At 33.7% G+C, this 23,195-nt stretch overlaps 2 protein-coding genes across 2 annotated transcripts; one reads left to right on the forward strand and one right to left on the reverse strand.

Moving 5' to 3' along the window:
- Positions 1–3,717: 3,717 nt before the first annotated feature.
- LOC120071543 lies at positions 3,718–4,684 on the forward strand. Its single transcript, XM_039023871.1, has one exon. The coding sequence runs from the start codon at positions 3,899–3,901 to the stop codon at positions 4,268–4,270; it is 372 nt and encodes a 123-aa protein (XP_038879799.1). The 5' UTR covers positions 3,718–3,898; the 3' UTR covers positions 4,271–4,684.
- A 15,855-nt stretch (positions 4,685–20,539) lies between these two features.
- Positions 20,540–21,791, reverse strand: LOC120071722 (beta-1,3-galactosyltransferase sqv-2). The gene has a single exon (XM_039024103.1). It carries the CDS (start codon positions 21,697–21,699, stop codon positions 20,695–20,697), a length of 1,005 nt encoding a protein of 334 aa, XP_038880031.1. The 5' UTR covers positions 21,700–21,791; the 3' UTR covers positions 20,540–20,694.
- Positions 21,792–23,195: the final 1,404 nt, after the last annotated feature.

Genomic DNA, 23,195 nt, shown 5'->3' on the forward strand with positions numbered 1-23,195 from the left:
AGAATTCAAATGTTGAGGGAGATGCATCATATAAGTATCTGTAAAGTGATCGAGTGGGGTGTTTGGATACTCATTCTGAATATTAGATCGAATAGGAACATCCTGATGTCTTGCTGGATCACCTTATTCTTCCATTGGAACATCACCATCGAAATATCGTACTCGATATATAGAGGTGAGTCTAGACAAGGCTCTTAGACTAGATAATGTCATATTTGGTAACCCGGCCTGAAAAATAAATGAGTAACAAGTTAATGACTTTAAAATTTATTTTTTTATGCAATTAAGCAATAAAATTAAACAATCCTAGTAAACAATAAACTCATATTAACAAGTGATAGGATGCTCCTACTTTCGTTATATATCGCCTGCTCACAATGGAATACCATTTAATATATCGAGACATAGTATCTACACAGTTGTTAATAGGAGGTCCATTAACAGCCAAACTTTGACGATTTTCCCAAATTGAAATTTGATGAGTCAAATGTGCAATCCAGTCTCACTCATGCATGCCTCTTAGATCGTGTGAATGGAGTCGGGCATCAGTATTAACCTGATAAAAAAAATTATGAGAATCAATACAAAAAAAATTAACCCACTATAAAAAATATATCAACTTATTAAAAGAAAAATAGTGTACCTTACCAAAAAAACTTTGAATGGTTGTTTAAATTTTTCTTCGATATAATATCCACGGTAAACAAAATAAAAATGAAAAAAAAAAACCAGTAAAGATTATATAGAACTTGATTTTTTTGTTAAATAACAAAAATATATCAACTTACCAAATAAAATATTGCACTGAAACAAATTAATAATATGAAGATGGTGGAAATTGCAATGACCGTTAAATTTGGGGGAGAAAATATGAAGATGGAAGATTGGTTCTCGGAGTTTAGGGAGAAAATGAAGGAAGAAGGTGAAGAAAGTGAGGTTTGTTTAGGGATAAAATGAAGAAGAAGGTGAAGGATGTGAGTAGATTTTATGTTGAAATTGAAGGGGAAGAAGACAAAATAAAAAGTAACGAAATGTATGGTCAACGAGGTGTTCAACGTGACAGTTTGCAGCTTGTGAATGTGTCTATTCAACAAACGCATTAAGACAATTTGATATTATATATATATTTTTTATTTTTTTAAATAAATACGACTCTTGAATGACGGTAAAAAAAATAAATAAATAAAACATTCCCAAATTGTCTCTTAGAGACGCACTCGGTTAAAGAAAAAAAAAACCATTTTCCTTAAATAATTTGAAAACTCTCCTTTTATCCAATTAAAATAAAAGAAAAAAAAACCCTACAAATCTAATTAACCCTTTAGAAATGATCTACATTTAATTTTCTGAAATTATTATGAAATCATTGACTTGGTCGCACTCTTCATCCTGCCAACATTTATCTGTAATGTTTCTTTTATCTTTTCACAACACTAATTAATTAGTCAACCAATCTCCAAAGTGGATTAATAATAACTTTGTACTCAATTTAACTTATCACAATAAAACATGTGCCAATTATTCTTTCATATAGATACATTGAAAAGTATCATTTCATTAATATTAGAATAATCTATGGTTTTCTATGGATATATTTGAAAATAAAAGACAACTGTCACTTTGCCCTTTAAGCAAAAAGACAACGCTTCCTTTTGTTATTGTTAGGTGAAAAAAGTTGCTTGTTCCCTTAATCCCATTATTTTCATTTTTTTATGATTTTTTTTTTTAAATTTTTAATGATGTTTTAAAGGTTGAATACTTTTACAATACTTTAACAACATAACTCTGTTTACTTTCGGCTTGTGAATTTGACTGTTTAATTTCACTTATTTTTTTAAATAGTAAAAAATTACCAATTTAATTGATGATCTTGTCCAAAGAAATTAAATGAAATTTAATTTAATTATAAATTTGGTAGAGGAAGTTGATTAGAATCTAGTATATATGAATATAAAAGTTATGATTTGATAAAACATCATAAATAGTTTTTATGGTTTGATAAAATTATAGGAATTATTTATGAGGGTTTTATCAATTTATAGGGAATAAATTATAATTATAAACTATAGGGACTAAACTCTAATTTTTTTCGAACTAAGGACCAATTCAATTTAACTAATAACTGACATCTTTGTTGAACCAATCACATGAATACGAGAAAAAAATTGTTTAATAGTGCAACATTAATGGTTACAATGTGATGAGAAGAATTATTAGATGAATAATATATTGATTTAGATTAATTAAATTTTAATTAATTAGATTTAAAAACTTGTGTTTAATAAGTTTTTTTTTTTAAAAAAAGAAAAGTCTAATAAATTTCAAAATTTTACCATACTTGTACATTTTATTGCTTTAATATATTTCTAAACTTTAAAATTCAACTTTCGTTGACATTAATTCAAAAGTTCTTGATTTTAATTTGTAAAAGAAAAAAGCTCACCTATTAGATAAAAAATTAAAACTTTACAACTCATTAGATATATTAAATTCAAATACAACTTAATGTAGCGTTAATAATAATAATTTACAAACTATGGTGTATAATTATAATTCCTTGGGGAGTAAAAAAAACCAACAAATCGACCATTGCATCAGAAACGGCAAAGGTAGCCCTTTAGATAATTGAGGCTTTGTCGTGTTCATAAACTATTATAAATGGTAGGTACCACGTCACTCTCACAAAACACCATAATGAGACTATGCATTTCTATAAGAAACTCTACTTATAAATTATTACTGTTTAAACAAGTGGAAAAACTCAATTTTTATTTTTGAATTTTCAAATTATTATCTCCACAATAAGTGTTTAATTCTCTACTAAATTTTTGCTCCAAATATTGTTATAGAGAATTATGTTCTCTTTTGAAATTATTTAAAATTTTAATTAAAATGTACGATTTTTGACAAAATTATTTAAAAATGGCTGATATGTATATTGATTGAAGTTTTTTTTTTCTTTTCTTTTGCAAAGTTTATTTTATAAAAGTTAATGAGTTTTTGAAATATTTCATCACTTTTTTCTGATTAATTTTTTTGGCAAATGGCAAAAATCACTCTCGAAATGTGGTGGTAGTTGCAATTTCACCCCTAAATTTTCAGTAGTTAAAATTTTGCCCTTAAATTTATATAAATGTTAAAATTAGACCCTCAAACTTACATAGTTGTAAACATTTGACACCCAAACATTTAATTATAAAAATTACACCCTCAAAATTATACCATTATTAAAATTGAGCCCCCAAATTTATAAATTTGTACAAATTTGATCCATACATATTTTCACACTTTTTCTTGTTAAATTTTTAGGGGATGAAATTAACCTAAACTAAACCGACTTATTTAAGTTTACGATCAAATTGATACATCATGACAAGTTCATTACGTAAGCACATCTCAATTCGATGAACATAATATAATTCTTTTCTTAAAAAAAAAATACTACTTGAACAGATTAAATCTCATATTAGGAAGGAGTAAAGAAGCTTCATTACATTCTAATATAAAACTGTAAAAATCGAATCTTTAGTTTAAAAAAAACCCAAAATGTAATTACCTCATACCCCACATAATCAAGGAAGCAAAAAGACGTTTTATTAATCAAAGGATTAAATAAAGACTGCATCAAACTTTTGACCTTACTCTTGTCATATCATAACACGGTCTTCCAATTCCACACGCATTGCTTCCTCTCATTTCTCAATTTGCTACAGAAATTTCTCTCCAATATCCACAACATTATTATAAATAATAATGTTATTGCCGCCTAATAGCATTATAAATACCCCTAAATTATCCTTTATTTTAACCACCAAACTTCTACAACAACAACCAATAAAGCAAAATAAAACTCAAATCAGTTTATTAATTCCTACACTTTCCAGATCGGAGGGAAAAAATGGCGGCGAGTAGCGTATTGAATCGGCTGAGGAAGGCGGTGAAGAAGCTTAAATTCATGATGAACTTCAGCATCCAAAGCTGGCGGTTGGCGGCCATGTTAGGCCGGACTTCATCGAGAAATCTCCGCCTTAGCTTCAACGAACGGCCGGGATTAATGGCTTGTACGGAGGATATTATTGAAGAAGAGTCAGTTTCTTCATCTCGTGGGCTACAAAGAACCACCAGCTACGCTTCTGAAGATGACGTGGACAAGCGAGCGGAGGCTTTCATTGCTAATTTCTATCGCCAGCTCAGAATCGAACGCCAGGTGTCACTTGAGCTTCAATATTGCCGTGGAAATAGTTTTAACAAACTCATAATTTCTCCTTGATTCTGTTTTTTGTTAAATATAATTTTTCCAGAGGGATATATCTTCAATTTGGGGTTGATTATGGATCGATTATTATTCCTTCCAGTTGATGATGCAAATTTTAATTCAATTCTCAAGAGGATTTGAATTTGGAGATGGGATTATTGGATTGATTATCATTATTTGATGAATAATTCAATGGCTAATTAAATTAAGCCTTGAATTTTGTTGTAAAATTCAATTATGGTGTGCTTTGATTATCTTTTGGCTCTCCAGGTCAAGAAGAAGATGTCCCCACTTGCTTTTCCGTGGAAGACAAATTGAAGGCAATAATGGGGATATTTGGGAATTTGGTTCTGAATTTTCAAGAATGTTTTTTTTTTCTTTGTAGTGAATAATTGAAAATACAATTATTTGTTTGTTCTTTATTATGTATAATTTATTTATTAATTGAAATTTATTTTCTGAAAAATGTACATTGAATGGGGAAAAAATATTCGATGCATTGCTAAATTAACTAATTAACAAAATGAGGTCACTCGGAGAAAGTAAACTACTATTATTGGATGCTTGATGAGCAAGTTTGAGACTATAATTAGATTATTTCATTCGTTCATTTTCAATCAATACGTCAAATTGATATTGTCATAACTTTGTCTTTTGTATATATATAAAAGATTGTATTTTAGATCAGTGTACGTAATTTATAAAATGTGTTAACAAAAACAAGTATTTACTATCATTTATCAATATCGTTTTAAATTACAATTTCAATCCAGAACATTTAAATTTGTGTATAATAAGTATGTGGACTTCATTCTAAAAACTTTAATGTCTCAGTTGGTTCCTAATTTTTTTTTTTAAAAAAAAAAGAGAAAAAGAAAAAAGTTTTTTTTTTTTTTGTTTTTTTAACAAATCTTCGAACTACTTTTAGTTCTGTGTTCTCACACGGTCATTGAGCTATCTAACATTTTTTTAATTCATAAAGTTATTAGATACAAATTTGATATTATATTTTTTCAAAGACAAAAATATTGATGTTTCTAGTATATTTAAAATTCAAATTTATGTCTAATAAATTAATTAATTTTGAAAAAAAATGTTGAACATGTCATAAATCTATTAGCCACAAAATTGAAAATTTAGGGGTCTATTTCACATTCCAAAAATTATGGACTTGTAATTTTATCAAAATTCAAATGTACATACGTAAATATGTCGACGTTTCAATTCCATGAAAATGTATGTCGTTAGAAATATCATGTTGATGGATATGTTTTTAAAATTTTTTTTTAAGAAAATCATAAAATATGTTTAAACTAACAAAAGAGCATCGTGAATGATGTAATTTATGACCATTTTTACTTGGTTTCACTAAAATAAATAAATCAAAATCACCTCAACAATATTATTTATTCTCCCAAACTTTTACAACGTAATTCTTCTAAATGTGTAAAGAAAATTAAAGGAAGATGAGAAGATTAAAAAAACCACGCCTATGAACCAAAATTTGCTATATCCATTTGATTTTATTACTTATCAATAATATATTGGGTTACTATTATTTTGAGAGAAGTCTTGTACACATATAAAATTTATGTATTAATATAACAGTTAATTTAAATTGATTAATTTGGTCAACTTATTATAGTTTAAAATTTTAATTGATATAACTATTAGTTTAGAGTTATAAGGGATGGAAACAAATAAATTGGTTTTTTAACTAAATATTTTGAAGAATATTTATTTTGAATATTTTATTAGAAAACAATTAATCTATGTTCATAAATTTTTAGGATTTTTTTTCTTGACATATGTGGTATAGAGGAATTGAACTTTTTGACTTCGGAGTTGATAATATAAGTACACTATGCTAATTGAGAATGTTCGTCTTGATTAAACATTTTCGAAGTTGTATCACTAAAAACTCTACTGAAACAATTACACCAATTTAAATTTTAAATTTTTATAAATGAATCAAAACACTCAAAATTCTATTTTAAAACCGTTAAAAATGGAAAGTTCATATATTATTTACATTGCGCATCTTTTTCTTGTACTCTTTCAACAAAGTAAGAGTTGGCAAAGATTTATGCATTCCGTATATTACGCGTATTAATTGTTCCTTAACAATGTGGAGCTTAATGATTAAGAAAAACAATATTGACTAGGAAAAAATGGATTACATTCCTATTGCATGAAGAAAACCAAAAAATTTATACTGAAAAAAACCAAAATCCAAGAAATTATGTTCATTCTAATAACATTATATATTTTTCATTAATTAATATTCTCGTCATAAATAATGCTAAATCATCCCATCATTCTAATAACATTATCTATTTTTCTCCCAAAGATAATAATAATTAAGAAGAATAAGAATAACATTATTTAATTTTACAAAAGTACCCTTTGAATTTTGGCTCCTTGGTAAATTAAAACAACTTGATACAGCTTATATTCTGACTTGATACAGCTTGTGTTCTGACTTGATACAGCTTATATTCCGACTTTGTATGCTGAATTTTTTGGTTACATTTTAGACAAGCTTTACCTCACTTGCATACATGGGATTTACAAATTGACTTCGTAAAAAATAAAAATAAAATTCTTTCTATTCATATATATTTTATATAGAGAGAGAAATGAAAATTATTTTTAAAAAAATAAAAAAAAAATAGTTTTACGCTTATATAGAGAAGAGTAATACTTGGTTGTCGTGCATTACACCCATCAATCAGAAAGGAAAGAAATATCTAAAAAATATTATAAAAAAAAAAATATTTCATGTGACAACTTGTGATTAAACATTTGGGTGGACTGCACAAAGATGATTCGACCAAGTATTTTTCTATAAAGGAACACAATTTAAATTGGAGTTGAGAAAAAATATTAAAGTTGTATGTAAGCTTCAAACACGGGAAAAAATAGTTCGAGTGCCAAGACAAAATTTATATGTAAGATTCAAACATTAGTGTTAGAAATAACCAAAATGTGAGAGACAAGGAACTTGAGGGAACGATTTTCTTTATATTTCTTCACTATGGAGATGAGAGCCTTTAGGCCAATTTATACAGTAAGGTCCCTGAATTAGTGTAAAACGAATGTAGAGGATGAAGAATAACAAATATTACACATGTCACAAAATAATTGGACACGAAAATATTCTTTAAAACAGAACGATAACAATCAAATTCCTCTGGAATTAATCTGACATGGCTTTTCTTGTATAGATGGTTGTACATATGGATTTGGTTTTGCTTACTTTACTCTTTGACTTTTCTTTGGTCTGACTTTCTTCCTTAATATCCCTCTCAAATGAGAAGGGAGTTCAATCACCCCGAGTTTGGCACAAAGAAGATGGAACTGAGTATGAGTCAGGGGTTTAATGAGATAATCCACTATTTGATCATTTGAAGGAACATAGCGTACCTTGAGTTGTCCATTTAGTACTTTGTCTCGGACAAAGTGAATGTCATTTCTATATGGTTTGTCCGGGCTTGAAACATCGGATTTGATGCAAGGGCATCAACGCTTATGTTGTCACACCAGATCACTGGTTTAAAAAACTGAGAGACAGACACCTCATTTAGTAACTGTTGAATCCATGTGATTTTAGCTAAAGCATGAGCAAGAGCTTTATATTCGAATTTTACACTCGACCGAGCATCAACACTTTGTTTCTTTTATGACCAAAAGACAAGGTTGTCGCCCAATAACACACAATATGCTGTTATTGATCGACAATCATCCATGTCTGACGACCAATCAAGATCGAAATAAGCCACCATATTCTGGCTTAAACTTGGTTGTGTAGACGCCAAAGTGTTTCATTCCACTGATGTAACGAAAAGCACGTTTTACCACTTGCAAATGTAGGTCAGTAGGTGCCCTTGAGAATTGGCTTAAGTGATTGACAATATAAACAATGTCAAGTCTTATGTGTGTGAGGTATTGTAAAGCACCCACTGTATTTCGATAGATAAGAGGATCAGTAATTGGAGTACTGTCATTTAGAGACAAGTGTTTTCCTACAACGCATGAGGATGGAGCAGGCTTCACATTACTCATGTCAAGCTTGAATAGCAAATCATCAACATGTTTCGTTTGATTTATAACAATCCCAACTTCCAGATAATGTAGTTGAATACCCAAAAAATAACTTAACTTCCCTAGATCTTTAAGAGCAAAAGTGGAGTCTAATTTCTTACAACATAGATATCATACTAGTATCATTCCCAGTTATGATCACATCGTCCACTTACACTAATAATAAGACTATTGATTGATTAACTGGAAGTATGAATAAGGAAGTGTCTGACTTGAAATTCACAAATCCCCAATTTAAAATAACATTCTTTAGCATATTGTTCCTCGCTCATGGTGCTTGTTTGAGTCTGTAAATTGCCTTATTAAGTTTGCACACATAGTCTGAATATTGAGGGTTAAGCCGAGCGATTGAGACATGTATAACTCTTCTTCTAGTGTTCCATTCAAGAACACATTGTTAAAGTTAAGTTATCTAAAAGGCCATTGTTGAAATACCGTTAGGCTGAGAATTACTCGAATCGTTGAAGCTTTAACTACTGGGTTAAATGTCTCAAAAAAGTCAATTCCAAGGTTTTGATGAAACCCTTTGGCCACCAAGCGCACTTTGTAATGTTGAACAGTCTTATCAGCATGTCGTTTTATGCAAAAGATCCATTTGCTCCCAACAATGTTAAACTTGGAAGATGGAGGCACTAATTTCCATGTTTTTTCCTCACGAGCGTCACATACTCTTCATCCATGGTGGACTTCCATTGAGGTGTTCTGAGAGCGTCTTGCACCCTTGTTGGTTTAGTTGCTATCCAATCATGAACAATCTTGGAGACCTAGTCATGACCTAGTCCAGTCATGAATAACAACTTATCTGGATTGGTGTTTGGATTATAAACGGAAGAAAGTTTTGGATTGGGTGCCAAGTGGTTTGGAAGCTAGTGTCAACCTGCCCTGAGAATGGAAACTCCATTTAATCGAACTTAACATTTCTGGAGATGTATAATCTTCTTGCTACATTTAAGCATTTGTGGCCTTTGTGGTTTAAGCTTGAGCCTAAATAAACACACTTCTCTGAAAGAAAATCAAATTTGTTAGTTTGATATGATCGTAAACAAGGATAACATGCATTACCAAATATTTTAAGAGTATTAAAGTCAAATTTCTTGTTCAGTAATACTTACATTGGAGATCTACTTTCAAGAACTGGCGTTGGCAGACCATTTATCAGTTGTGTCGCTATACTAAATGCTTCCCACTAGAATTTTAATGGCAAAGAAGCTTGAGGGAAGCCCATTTCGACAACATGAAGATGTTTTCATTCAGCTCGTCCATGTTGGGCCAAGGTGTAGGGACAAGACATTCGAGTGATTATTCCCAATTTTCCGCGCAATTGATGAATTCTTCTATATTTCCCTCCATTGTCAGATTTGAAGGATCTCATATTGTTGAGTTCCATGAGCATGTTCGGATCGCTCCGATCACACTGTGACCGAAATACAAACAATATACATTCAACACATACAATTATGAAAATAAACTCTAATTAACGGCATGTTATAAACAACAATGCATAAGAAAAAGAGTTCCATACTAGTTGAAGACTATCTTTAAACGTCAGAACTCCAACGCAGCAGAAACCCTCCAAGTGATCTATCAACACCCGACGGAAAACGTCTACTACAGTAACATGATCAACGCGAACTCACGACCGCAACGGGGACAACACCACCACTAAAGAGCCCCAAGTATTCTCTGAGTGAAAACCAAAAGGGTGGGTTTTGGTGAATTTGGTAGAGGATGGAGGAAAAACAAGTCGTGTAGGCAATAAACAAGTGTGAAAGAAAACAATGCTATCGCATAGCAGAAGTGCTTATCACATAGAGGAGCTATACGATCGTGTAGGATTTGCTGAACCATCGTTTAGGAAAAGGTGTACGATCATTTAGTTAAATCGCGAGGTGGATGATCATTTAGGCAGAGAAGCGACTATCGTATACGATCATTTAGTTAAATCGTATAGGAAAAGGTGTACGATTGCACGATTCAAAAATGAAAACTTTTTTCATTTTAACTCTGCCCACTACCCCACGTCCAAACGTGATATTAGGATTAATTATCATTTAATTAATCAATTAATTAATTAATTAATATAATCATATTATATTTATATCCTATAGTTTGATATCACATATCTACTATAGTATTTTCTCCTCTACTTAATATAAATCATATTTATATCTAATTTCCTCTAAAATAATGTATCTCATATATTTAGCCAATTATATCATATATAATTAACCAGTCCAATTATATCATATATAATTGAACTTCCTCTTGTCAATTTGAACATTTCAAATTAACTCAAATACTGGTTCTTGACTTTATCCAAGCAACCCAGGGGACCTAATGGACCTGTGGCTCGAAGCTCCAACGATACGTGAATAACTGACAAAACTCGTTAGCCACGAGATCCACCATCCGTTAACTGTCAAGCGTTCCACTAAAGACCAACAGCTGAACTCTTCTTACCACAGATATATTTCTGTGTCCATCGGATATAAACAATCATGAGTATGACGACCCTTCATAGATGCTCATAAGTACAGTTGGGCCAAATTACCGTTATGCCCCTGTAGTTACATCTCACTCCTTAAGTACCACTGATTCCTCTAATGAATAATACAACATAGTCCAACTATGTGTGAACACCTCTCTGGCCAAGAGAAGGTGTGTGGTGCTACATCGTTCAAGCTCCAGAATCAGCCCTTAAAAGAGCCATCCATTTACTTACCTTTGCTTCGGGGAAGGAGTGAATTCCATCTTGTGTAGCTGAGTTCCCAGCTCCCAAATCAGACGAATCCCCAAAATGGTAGGTTTGAATCGGCGACCTGGCTAGTCGCACCCATACAAATCAAAGGATCGCCATCAATGCCAGGAGTTCCCAACTCACTCAAGAAATAGGTCATGTTACCTATGGTCATCCTAGTGAAGTGAAGTCTCTGTCATGAACGGTGTTATATAACGAGACATTAATACTTCGTGGTCAGATCTTATACAAACTCTTTGTATAGGACGCCCCCGCTCGCATGTCCCCAACACGAATGATCAGGATCAGACCATCTGTGACAAGTCACAACACTAGTGACCATTCCACAAAGCGAGCCGCGTCTGTACCGTTACCAGGATAAGGTTTCCCTCCTTTATCCATATACTACAAACCATTTTGGTTATCACTCAAGACATGATCCACTTGTATGTCACCACACAAATGCTTGAGTCACATACGGATAACCAAGGATTTTATGTTTATTGGTTTGTGGTAAAGCAAATAAAACAAGTAGCTGAGCAAAAATACAAGATGTGAAATAAATATCATATATTAACAACACAAGCATTCATACATTCTGTTTACAAACTACAGGACACGAGACTTTAGGGCATCAACCCCAAAAATCTCCCACTTGTCCTAAAGCGAAGTAAGGTATACAATAAACTTGTACAAAACAATAAACTAGGGCATAAAAGCCTAGTACAAGAAAATTTCCCACTTGCCCTAGTCCAACCGCGGGCTATCCTGTAGACCCATACTCCATAGGTGACTTCTAAACATTGTAGCCTTGAGAGCCTTCGTAAATGGGTCAGCAACATTAACATGGCCTGGGTTAGACTAATCCGTTTCATCTCCTCAACTACTTGAGATATCTTAGGACACATTTTCTTAGACAAAGTGAATCCATGTCTGAATGGCAGTAGGCCCCCCTTGGAGTCCTGCATCGAGTACTTGAGCAACATCTTGTCAATGTACGATGTTTGAGACAGTGCTAGCACTTTGTTCTTATGATCCCGAAAGATCTGTATACCTAGAACAAACTGAGCCTCTCCCAAATCTTTCATTTAGAATTGGGTTGCTAGCCAGTTTATAACTGCAATCAGTAGACCTACATCATTCCCAATGAGTAGGATATCGTCTACATACAACACTAAGAAGACTACTAAAGCGTTGATTATCTTTTTATAGACACAAGGTTCATCAACATTTTGGTCAAAGCCATATGACTTGATCGCAGTATCAAACCGTATATTCCAAGATCGATATGCCTGTTTCAGTCCATAAATGGACCGATTCAGTTTGCAAACCTTTTGCTCTTGACCTTGGGCTATAAATCCTTCGGGCTGCACCATATAAATGGTCTCCTCAAGATTGCCATTTAGTAAGGCCGTCTTGACGTCCATTTTCCATATCTCATAATTATAATAAGCTGCAATGGACAGGAGGATGCACATCGACTTTAACATGGCAACAGGAAAAAAAGTCTCCTGATAGTCGACTCCCTCTACCTGGGTATAACCCTTTGCCACAAGTCGAGTCTTGAAGGTTTGTACCTTCCCATCAGCACCCCGTTTGCGCTTGTAGATCCATTTAAAACCTATAGAGTGAACCCCATCAGGCTGATCTACAAGATCCCATACTGAGTTGAAGTACATCGACTCCATCTCGAGATTTATGGCCTTGACCCATTCATCTCAGTCAAATCCTCCATTGCCTTCTTATAAGACAACGGATCCTCAACATCGCCATCTGCTACCATAGCAAGGATTTCTGTGAAACCTAGATAGCAAACGGATGGGTTCACAACCCTCCCACTACGTCGAGGTTCCCCTCAACTCTTGAGGTGGAACCAACCTACTGGATGAACTCCCATCAACAACTCTTGTTGATGTTAGAAGGCTCTTCAACAACTCTTGTTGAAATTTCAATAGTTTCCTTGGAAATCTCATGAAACACGACTTTGCTTCGTGGACTGTGCTCCCTTATATGATTCTTCTTTAGGAAAGTAGCGTTTGTTGAAACAAACACTCTATTTTTATCGGATCATAAAAATAAGCCCCTCGTGTACCTTTGGGGTAGCCTACAAAGAGGCATACACATCGAACGTGGTTCCAACTAATTGGGATTAGCCTCAAGCACATGTGCATGGCAACCCCAAAAATGGAAGTGATGTAAACTACCTTTATGCCCATTCCACAACTTCCAGAGGTTGTTTCTGGCAACATTCTTAAAAGGAACAAGTTGAGTATATACACCGCATTCTCCACTGCGAAAACCTAAAACGAGTCTGATAAGGAGCGTAACTCATCATCGAACGAACCATGTCTAACAAGGTCCTATTTCTCCTCTCCACTACACCATTCTGCTGAGGTGTACCCAGCACTGAGAGTTAGAAAATGATTCCATATTCTATTTAGTCCTGGAATATTGAGTCCAAAAACTCTCCACCTTGATCCGATCGAAGTGTTTTAATCCTTCTATCTAATGTGTTTTCAACTTTAGCCTTGAACTCTTTGAAATTTTCAAAGGATTTAGACTTCCATTGCATAAGATAAACATACCAGTACTTAGAGTAATCATCAGTAAAACTAATAAAATACTCATAGCCACCTCGGGCTCGCACATTCATAGGACCACAAAGCTCAGAATGTACTAACTCAAGAGACTCCTTAGCTCTATGACCTTTTCCAGTAAAAGGTCATTTAGTCATCTTACCCTCAAGGCAAGATTCACACACAGGTAAAGAATTTTCTTCTAACTTATTTAGAAGTCTATTCTTCACCAATCTCTCAATCCTATTGAGATTGATGTGTCCTAAACGTAGATGCCAAAGTTGGGCATTTTCTTTTGGAGAAATTCGTCAATGTTTTGATTGAGTTACGACAGTTCTGAACATTTCAGTATTATGGAGGGAATTAATGGCTAATGGCCTTAGCACATATAAATTCGATTCCAGATTTGCTGTGTAAATAAAAACACTATCTTTATAAATAAACGCTTTATTCACATCAAAAGAGACAGTATATTTACATTGCAATAAACACTTTACAGAAATAAGGTTCCTTTTTAGTTCAGGAACAATATATACATCATTTAAAACAAGAAACCTATTCTGTAATGCTAACTGGAGTTCTCCCACTACCACAGCGGAGATGACATGCCCGATGCCTACTTGCATCGTCATCTCACCAGCCTCCAACTGTCGCCAAGATCTAATCCTCTGAAAAGAAGAACAAACATGGTTAGTAGTGCCGAATCAATTATACAGGAAGAATCATCATTCTCCCCTAAACAAGTTTCAACCACAAGTAAATCACATTTATCTTTATCGGCCTTGGCCTTAGCCTTGGCTGCTTTCTTCTCTTTCAGATACCGAGGATAGTTCCTCTTTTAGTGTCCATCTTGTTTGTAGTGGAAACACTTTCCCTTAGCAACTTGTGGACGCCTCCTTAGGGCGACAGGCGGTCGGTTAGCAGGTGCCTTCCCTTTTCCCTTACCACCCTTCTTCTTTTTCCCCTTTGCAGAGTTAGAAGCAGAAGGTGCAGACTTCTTTCCTGAGGTCAAACCTCTATGGAACATCCTAGAGGATGAAGCAACATTTGCCTCACCCTTCTACCTTTCCTTACTTTTCAGTAAAGATTGGTATGTCTGTAACTCGTTGAGGAAAGTTATAAGGTTATACTTCACTTTGTTAAGAATCACATTGCTAACAAAGTGCAGGAAGCTCTCCGGCAAAAAATGCAGGATTATACTAATCTGGCTGCTCTCATTGATCGTAGACCCATTCAACTCCACCAAATTAAAGTGGACCATCATGTTTAGCACATGTTCACGAACAGAGGTGCCTTCTTCCATTTTGGAGTTGAATATGTATTTAAAAACCTCATGCATAAGCTGTTCAGACGGTTGTCCAAACATCCCCCGTAGGGACTCCATGATTTCACGCGCTATGACCATAGGCTCAGGTTTCTTGGCCAAGACTTCAAAAAGACTTGCCAAGATGTAGGCTCAGGCCTTCTCATTCGCATTTGCCCATTGCTCGTATGCCTCCCGAACATTTCAAACGGCATTTGGAGTTGTAATAGGAGGACAAGCCTCCGTGAGAGCGAACATGAGATACTCAATGATTAGGATCGTCGTGATCATGTGTTTTTATGTTGCGAAATTATCGCCAGTAAGTTTTTTGGCGCTTAACAAAGCTAACGTGGTTGTTGCCATTTGAAAATGTTGCTGAAAATACGAACATAACTTTATTAGATTTTGCTAAACCACTTTTAAACCAATCAATTTTGCAAAACAGTTTCAAGTACTCTAAGTTATAGACTTCTATTTTGCAATGATGCCCCAGTGAGGCAGGACAAACGCTACCGGTGGGGTGTTCAGTTGCCCCTTCGCTGGGATAAGACATTCTCAACCATTAGGTAGAACCAACTCTTGGAACTGAACCTAACAGCCACCATTTTTCGATCCAGAATCGTTAACCTTTAACTATTCCGCGTAAGTGTAAACCCTTGCTTTCAGTGCCAGAGTCCTGCCCTAATGCGCTTACCGTAGAGAAATGACATATTAGGACATAAGACTAAGTTACCTTATCCTCTTACAGGAGATCAAATAAAGAAATGCGCAATACTGCCATCCTTTAGGGGGACACTCCCAGGGTGCCTCGAGGCGAGGCGCAGTAATGTTATTCAACCTAACAAGGGAGACCGAGGGATATGTTATCACACTTCCCGCTCCCACTCTCTCCATCCACCTTGATATTGACCTAGGGATATGCTATCGCAAGGCCAAGGATAGATCTCACGGTGTGGACTATTTAGGAGAAACGTGAAAGGTTTAAGTGAAGAATCTTATGCCTCAAGTACTTCCCACTGAATATTCTACCTAGGGATTCATTAACCTAGACAATCCGACTACTGATTTTAGTCTAAGTCATCTTTTTAAACTCTGCTCATAAACAACATTTGTCTATGAATTATAAGCATGTTCAAGTAGTCACATTTAAACACTTTAATGGATTGTCCTTAACTTGCATGCATGCATCAAATCTATCTAATTCACCTTTCCAGGTAAATTCCTAGGTAGGGGTGTTACGTTTCCGTCAACTTAAATAACCTAGCCTAGACAGAACCCACCTTAGACAAAAGGTCCCTTATAGATAGATTTGCTACACTTTAACCTTTTATTAGCCAATTTAATCCTATTAAACTGATTAAAATATTAAAGGCTTAGGGTTGCTAATCATATTAGAATCGTGATCTTAGGTCTATGTGATCCAAGTTTTAAACACTTTAAAACCATGAATTAAATCTAAGTGAGCATGCATGACTTTCTTATTTCTTTTAGTTCTAATTTCTTTTTAACTTTTAAAAAGAAACAACTAAAAATCCATTGCGTACAACAAGGTGTTTATAACAATTATAAAGTAACCTATGTGTCATGCTTCATGCAATGTCCGGTCATTACTATACATAACTTTTATATAACACATAATAACCAAGCAAACATGCTGTCATTCACCCTTATACTATAACAATTATAATATAAAGATGATGCATGTCGATGCTTTTTATGCATGCATAAATATAACTCTTATATTATATGATGCATGAGAATGCTCTTACATAATTAAATCATGTTTCTCTAAATTATAACAATTACAATAAAGAGATGATGCATGACCATTGCATAACCTAAGATGGGATTTACTATATGTACATACCATATGACATATAATAAACATACATCGCATGTAAAAATAAAGGATTAATGGACCGAGATGAGCCTTTACAAAAAATAGAAATGAAAAAACTCTATCTATTACATTTTTCATCGAGCAAACCGGTTCACAGGCAAACCGAGTCTTGAAGTACCAGGAGGTCTTCATCGTGTAGTAAACTCCAACAGGTAGACGATCGTTCAGCGCGCACTGGACGATAGAAGCATAAGTAAACGATCGCGTAGACGACGAGGCTACAAAACTTGATCGTCTATGCGATCGTGTAGCGCGACGAGGCTACAAAACTTGATCGTCTATGCGATCGTGTAGCACGACGACAGGTAAATGATATACCTTGCGTTGTAGTAAGAAGAGTTCATATTAAAACTATAGCTTAAGTTTAATGTGAATGAGATTCATATTAAAATTATAGTATATCGGAGGAAATACATTTGAATATGATTTAAATGTGACATTAATTAAATATATAATATTTAATTAATTGATATTAATTAATATTTATTAAATTAAATAAAATAAAATAAGATTTAATTTAATATTATATTAAATATAAAAGTTAATTCTCTTGCAGTTGGCAAGGGAGTTAATGTAAATTGAGGGAGTTATCTCCTCTCCCCTCTCACATGTAATTCACAGAATGTGTCTTTTTGTGATATCCATGAAAGAAGAAAAGTTCTTGAAAATTTTCTCTCAAACAATCCATCTCTCAAAATAGTCTTCCCTTCCCAAAATTGAGGAGTCCACAAATCCTTCAATTCTTATTCCGGAGAATAGCAAGGGAGGCACGATAATGGTGTTCTTGTATGTTGAATTTGAGGGAATTGCTTGTGGAACGAGGTGTTTGTGATAGGGAGGGAATTGCTTCTACATTGAATTCGAGGAATTTTTTCTTGAAACGAGGTGTTTGTGATCGGGAGAGGAAAATATTGAAGATTAACTTCAAGGGTTAGTCCTTTTTTTTTTTTTTTTTCTTCTTCTTCTTCTCTAGTAAAAGCATGCTTATTCATATTTATGTTTATCTAGTTTTGTATGCTTTCTCTATTTTCACGATTTCTAAAATGAATTTCAAAAGCACACGCGTTCACATACTTCTGTCGAGGAATTAGATTCCTTCATCTCGAGCCAATGAGAGAGTGAAGCCTCATTGTTTAAGACTCAAAATCAGTTATAAATGAGCAATTCATCTACTTTCCCTAATGACGGGAAAGAGAGAATTCCATCTTGTGTAGTTGTGTTCCCAACTCTCTACTCGACAAATCTCCAAAATAGTAGGCTTATTGAGTCAGCTAAAGTCGTCATTCTCACCCATACAGATCAAGGGATTGCCTCATAGACAAGAGTTCACAACTCACTCAAGATTAAGGTCAAGTCGCATATGGTCATCCTAGTAAAATGTTAGTCTCTTCAATTAATAGTATTATAAAGAGAAACTAATCATTTCACAATTTGGTCTTGTATAAACTCTTTATATAGGATAGCCCTACTCACATATCTCTACATAAATAATATGGATCATATTGTCTGTAACATTTACAACTCATGTCATAGTTACAGTCGTATCTTCAGTGTCACTAAGATAAGGCATCCAACGTTATCCATATACCACAGGACCTTTTAGGTTATTACTTGAACATGTTCCACTTCTATGTCTACTACATACTCTTCAAGTTACATTAAATAATTTTGGATCTTAGTTTATTGGATTGAATTAATGCAACCTAAATATCAAATAAAATACTTTTTATTTCATTAAATAAATTATCTGTATTTACAAATTACAAACTACAAGATCCACGAGATTTAGAACACTAAATCTAACAGGATCTTGATCTGACTAACCGAAATTGGCTATCATTGCTACTAGCTCAACTGTACCTCTCCACCTGCCATCTATAGCTTTATCTAGCATCCACCATCTCGCTGATCATTTGGCATCATCAAACTGATATCTATATAGTATGAAATCTTTATGGCTAACTGCCACGATCTGGGATCCTGACATAGTTTTTCATATTTGTTTGTAGGAACTTCCATCAACTCCCTCACACTAGTCTCGTCAGCTATAAGACTAGCCACATTCATTGACAAATACATTCTGATAATAGAAACTGCTTCTTCATCCAGGTTCTCCTAATCTTCATCTGTCATTTCTTTCGGTATCTCCAATATGTAAAATTTTGAAAATTTGTCAAAATAGCACATTTAGGTTTTCACTTTACAAAACTAGCACGCTTTTTGAAAACTTGTAAAATAACTTTTTTCGATCCATCTCGGGCGAGATCGACCACCGAGAATTAGTTAGATAAACTTTTTCATACTTATTGATTGTTTTGGGCCTTCTCGTACATCTTGCCTAATTATATACCGAGGTTTGCTAATTTTTTTTATATAATCTTCCCAAATCTTATACCAAATCTTATATTATTTTCAAATTTCTCCAAATTCATTTATGTTTACTAAATATTATATCAAATTATTACATAATTTTTCAAATCTTTAGTATAATTTATGTTTTCACAATTATATGAATTTCCAAAATTTAAAATGAATTTTCCAATTATCAAAATAGAGTTTTTAAATGGATTCAAATTTTAAAATTTTGGGAAAGATCAAATTTTTCGAAAAATTAAATAAGATTTGGGATATATATAAAATTTTGATATTAATCCTGTCCGAGATCCCATCAAGAAAGCTCAAATATATGAATTTTAGTGTTAATTATGCCCGAGATTTCATTGGGAAAGCTCAAATATATAAAATCTCAGTGTTACTTTGTCCGAGATGAACACCGAGATGCACATAATCTCAGTGTATAATCTGGCGAGTTATACCAAAAAAGCCTCAAACAATCGATAAGTTGAAAAAAGTTGGTTTTTTTTAACTAAAATCTCGTGGTTGATCTTGCTCGAGATGAACCGAAAAAAATTGTTTTTGATACCCTCGAAACTTTTTGGCTCTATTAATCTCATGACTCCTAAACCAAAAGCTCTAATACCGCTTGTTGAAAAGTTATATGAGATATAAAACAAGAAGAGAAACCCTAAACCTTTCGAGAGAGAACAAACAATATTCTCTCAATAATCCATTTATTCAATTATTATTATTATTATTTTTTGAAGAGGTATTGTAATTAAAGTGTGGGGTGGGAGAATCGAACCTCAAACCACGAGGTTGATAGTATGAACATTATGCCAGTTGAACTATAATAGTATGAATATTATTCAATTATTACACATCTCAAATTTTTACCAATTAAATTCTTTCTCTTTTAAAATTCACCTCCAAATGGGTTGGGTCTTGTGAGGTTTTGGGCTCCAAAAATAGATGGAGTTTTGTCTCCATTTTTCTAACAACGTAACAATAATGATACAATTATTTATAGAGGCAATTGAATTGAGCATGTTCCACTTGTCAATGCATTTTTTATTACAAAATTTATAGATGCATAACACAAGTAAGCATCACCAAAATAATTTAATAAAGCCCACTTTCCCATTATCATTGATTTATACTAAATGTGGCCTGAGTTAATTGAGTAGTAATCAACTAAAAGTTGAAAATTCAAGAACTAAAATTAATATTACTAGGATCAAAATAAATATTTAAAAAATATTAAAATCAAAATATAAGTATATTAAACCAAAATAAATATTTTANATATATTTATTGGTTAAAAAGATTAGATAATCTGAAATAAAATGGTTCAATTATTGTAATCAAAATATTGTATACATTGATCCATCAAACCACAAGTCGCGGAAGAATCTTGTTGTGTATAATTAGAAAAGAATTAACCAAAAATTGAAACGAAAGTTATTTTGATATGAAATTCACCTATGGAATATGGTATAGCTTCGATTGCTTCAAATTCGCAGTGACATTGAAATACGTCAATGTACGAATCCATTTCTCCTGATTCTTCAACAGATGGACGGCGATGGTCTCCGGCCAGAGCTCATGAGTACATCCCGTCCACGGCTCCGGGTAATTGTACATCGACCACTTCGCATTGAACCGATTCTTCGCACGGCGGCCGTCTCTGATCCATTCCCCAAATACTTTGTCCTCAGGCCCTTCCAAATGCTTCTTAGGGATCTCCGATTCTCTGATCCACTCCGCCAAATCCCATGATATCAAATATCCCATTCCCGACATGTAATGAACAAACGGATCCATACTCGGACAAGGAATTACATATCCGTAGTACAGATCTTCTCTCGGAAGTGGTCGGAGAGATTCTACCAAGCTGTTGAGTCTGATGTAAGTGTCGTCATCGGCTTTCATCACGTAGTGATACGGCGGATGAGGTCCGCTTCCGCTTCCGCCGTTGCCGTCGCTGTTGTTGAAGATTTCCGGTAGACTGGAGAAGTATGTGTAGGTTTTGCCTTTGTTCATATTCTCTTTGCAATTGAGGATTATAATGTCATCGTACCGCATAATTTCCAAGGCGACGAGAATTTTCTGATCTTCTTTTGTTAAATTGCAGAAGACGAATTTCACATCGATTTTAGCGCCGGAAAAGGATTGAGTGCCGTAAATTAGGCGGAGGAAGTGACGACGGTTGTATTGATCGGGAAGAGTGAGAATGCCGATGAGAATACGGATATCGGTGTCGTTGGAAACAGAGGAATTAAACGAAGAAGAAGAAGAAACAGTACCGGCGGCGACTGAGCATCGACCGAATTTCAAAAGGGCGTCGAAACGAGCTTCGTTAATGGAGGCTAAAACGCAGAGGAAAAAAATGAAGAAGACTGAAGAGAGAACAAAACGACGTCGGTCGGATTTGGAAGGTGACTTCGTAGTTTCCATTTGAAAGAAATGTAGAGGGAAATGAAGCATTTGGGAACGGAAAAATGTAATAATAAGGAGAAGAAAGAAAGAGGTGAGAATTTAAGTATCTTACATTGAAAGCATTTAGTTGTCAATCTCGTGGTTTTAGGACTAACTCTTTTTTGACTTCTTAATTTATAAGAAAAGGGAAACCAAACCAAAATACCTCTACTTAAAAATAATAATACCAAACTTTTTCTATCTAGTTAGGTATTATACCATTTTAATCAGAAATACTTAATCACTTTATGTACATTAATAAAAATAATAATAATAATTTCAGCACAAAAAATTCCAATTATCTACATTAAAAAAAAATGAAGAGCCTCTGAGTTATAATTTGGTGGCTTTTTTTTAAGGCATTCTTTTTTGCATATTAAAAGGCAGAAACTTCGCAGAAGCAAAGAAAGCAATAAGCAATATGGAGTGTGCAAGAAAGCGTGAGAGTAATGGCAAAGTGGTGGTAAATGCAAACGCTATTGGAAGTAGTGGGATGCGTTTACATGCATAAAGTGCTTTTGGTCAAATAAAGGTTTCGTAATTTAGGCACTTTTGCACTTAGCCATATAATTAAATTATACAAACAACACCAAATTGTTTACATACTAAGCAAAACCGCTGACTCTCTATTATGGCATTGATTTCACAAGCATTGTTTAATACAAAATGTTTAGTACTACGAGGATTGTTGAAAATGTTTCCTACTACTTTTATATTCTACATTATTTGTGCATTGATAATTCAATTATATTTACACACAGTCTTATTTCAACTGTTTTTCTTCAAATAGGTAAAATTAAGATGGTAGTTGTAATTATATAGTATGGAACAAATAACATAATTTTTAAATTATACTATGTTTGATATATAATAATCTAAGGCATAAAATCTCGTTTATGAAAGTGGAACCCACTTAATTTACTTTTGTGGTTGTTTACTAAATGAAAAGGAGTTGTAGGGTCCATGTAATTATATTACTCCTAACTTCGTAATGTGATTACTCCCACATAAGGTAGTAATCTCATTATCTTTACTGAATTCCGTGGGACCCACACAAAAAATTTACATACTTTGTCATTCTCTCCAGGGTATTTGAGTTCACGCTTTACTTCACGATCAAAGTTCGCATTATTCGGAAATATGTACTCAATATCCTCTCTTTCCTCGAAAAAGAAAAAACAAAAGCACACTACTCTTTCATTTGAAGACAAAAAAACTAAGACTTATCAAACTTTATATGCTACTTTTTTCTTCATCCTATCACTTTAATTTCCCTAAATCTCTCATCTTTTTCTCTGCATTTTTTCGTCAATCACTTTCACTTTTGCTTCAGCTCTAGTTATGTGGCCAAAACAAGACACGTTAAGTATTTCTCGCTCTAGTTTAAGATTGCAGAATGAGATTATAGTTATTTTTATGGGCTTTCGATCTCGAATTCGAGTTTCAGGTCCTTTATTTCATTAATAAATTTCTCTCTTGCTCTCTATTCTGGTCTCGTTCTCACC

This window comes from Benincasa hispida, chromosome 2 (assembly GCF_009727055.1).
Source record: "Benincasa hispida cultivar B227 chromosome 2, ASM972705v1, whole genome shotgun sequence".
Taxonomy (NCBI): Eukaryota; Viridiplantae; Streptophyta; class Magnoliopsida; order Cucurbitales; family Cucurbitaceae; genus Benincasa; species Benincasa hispida.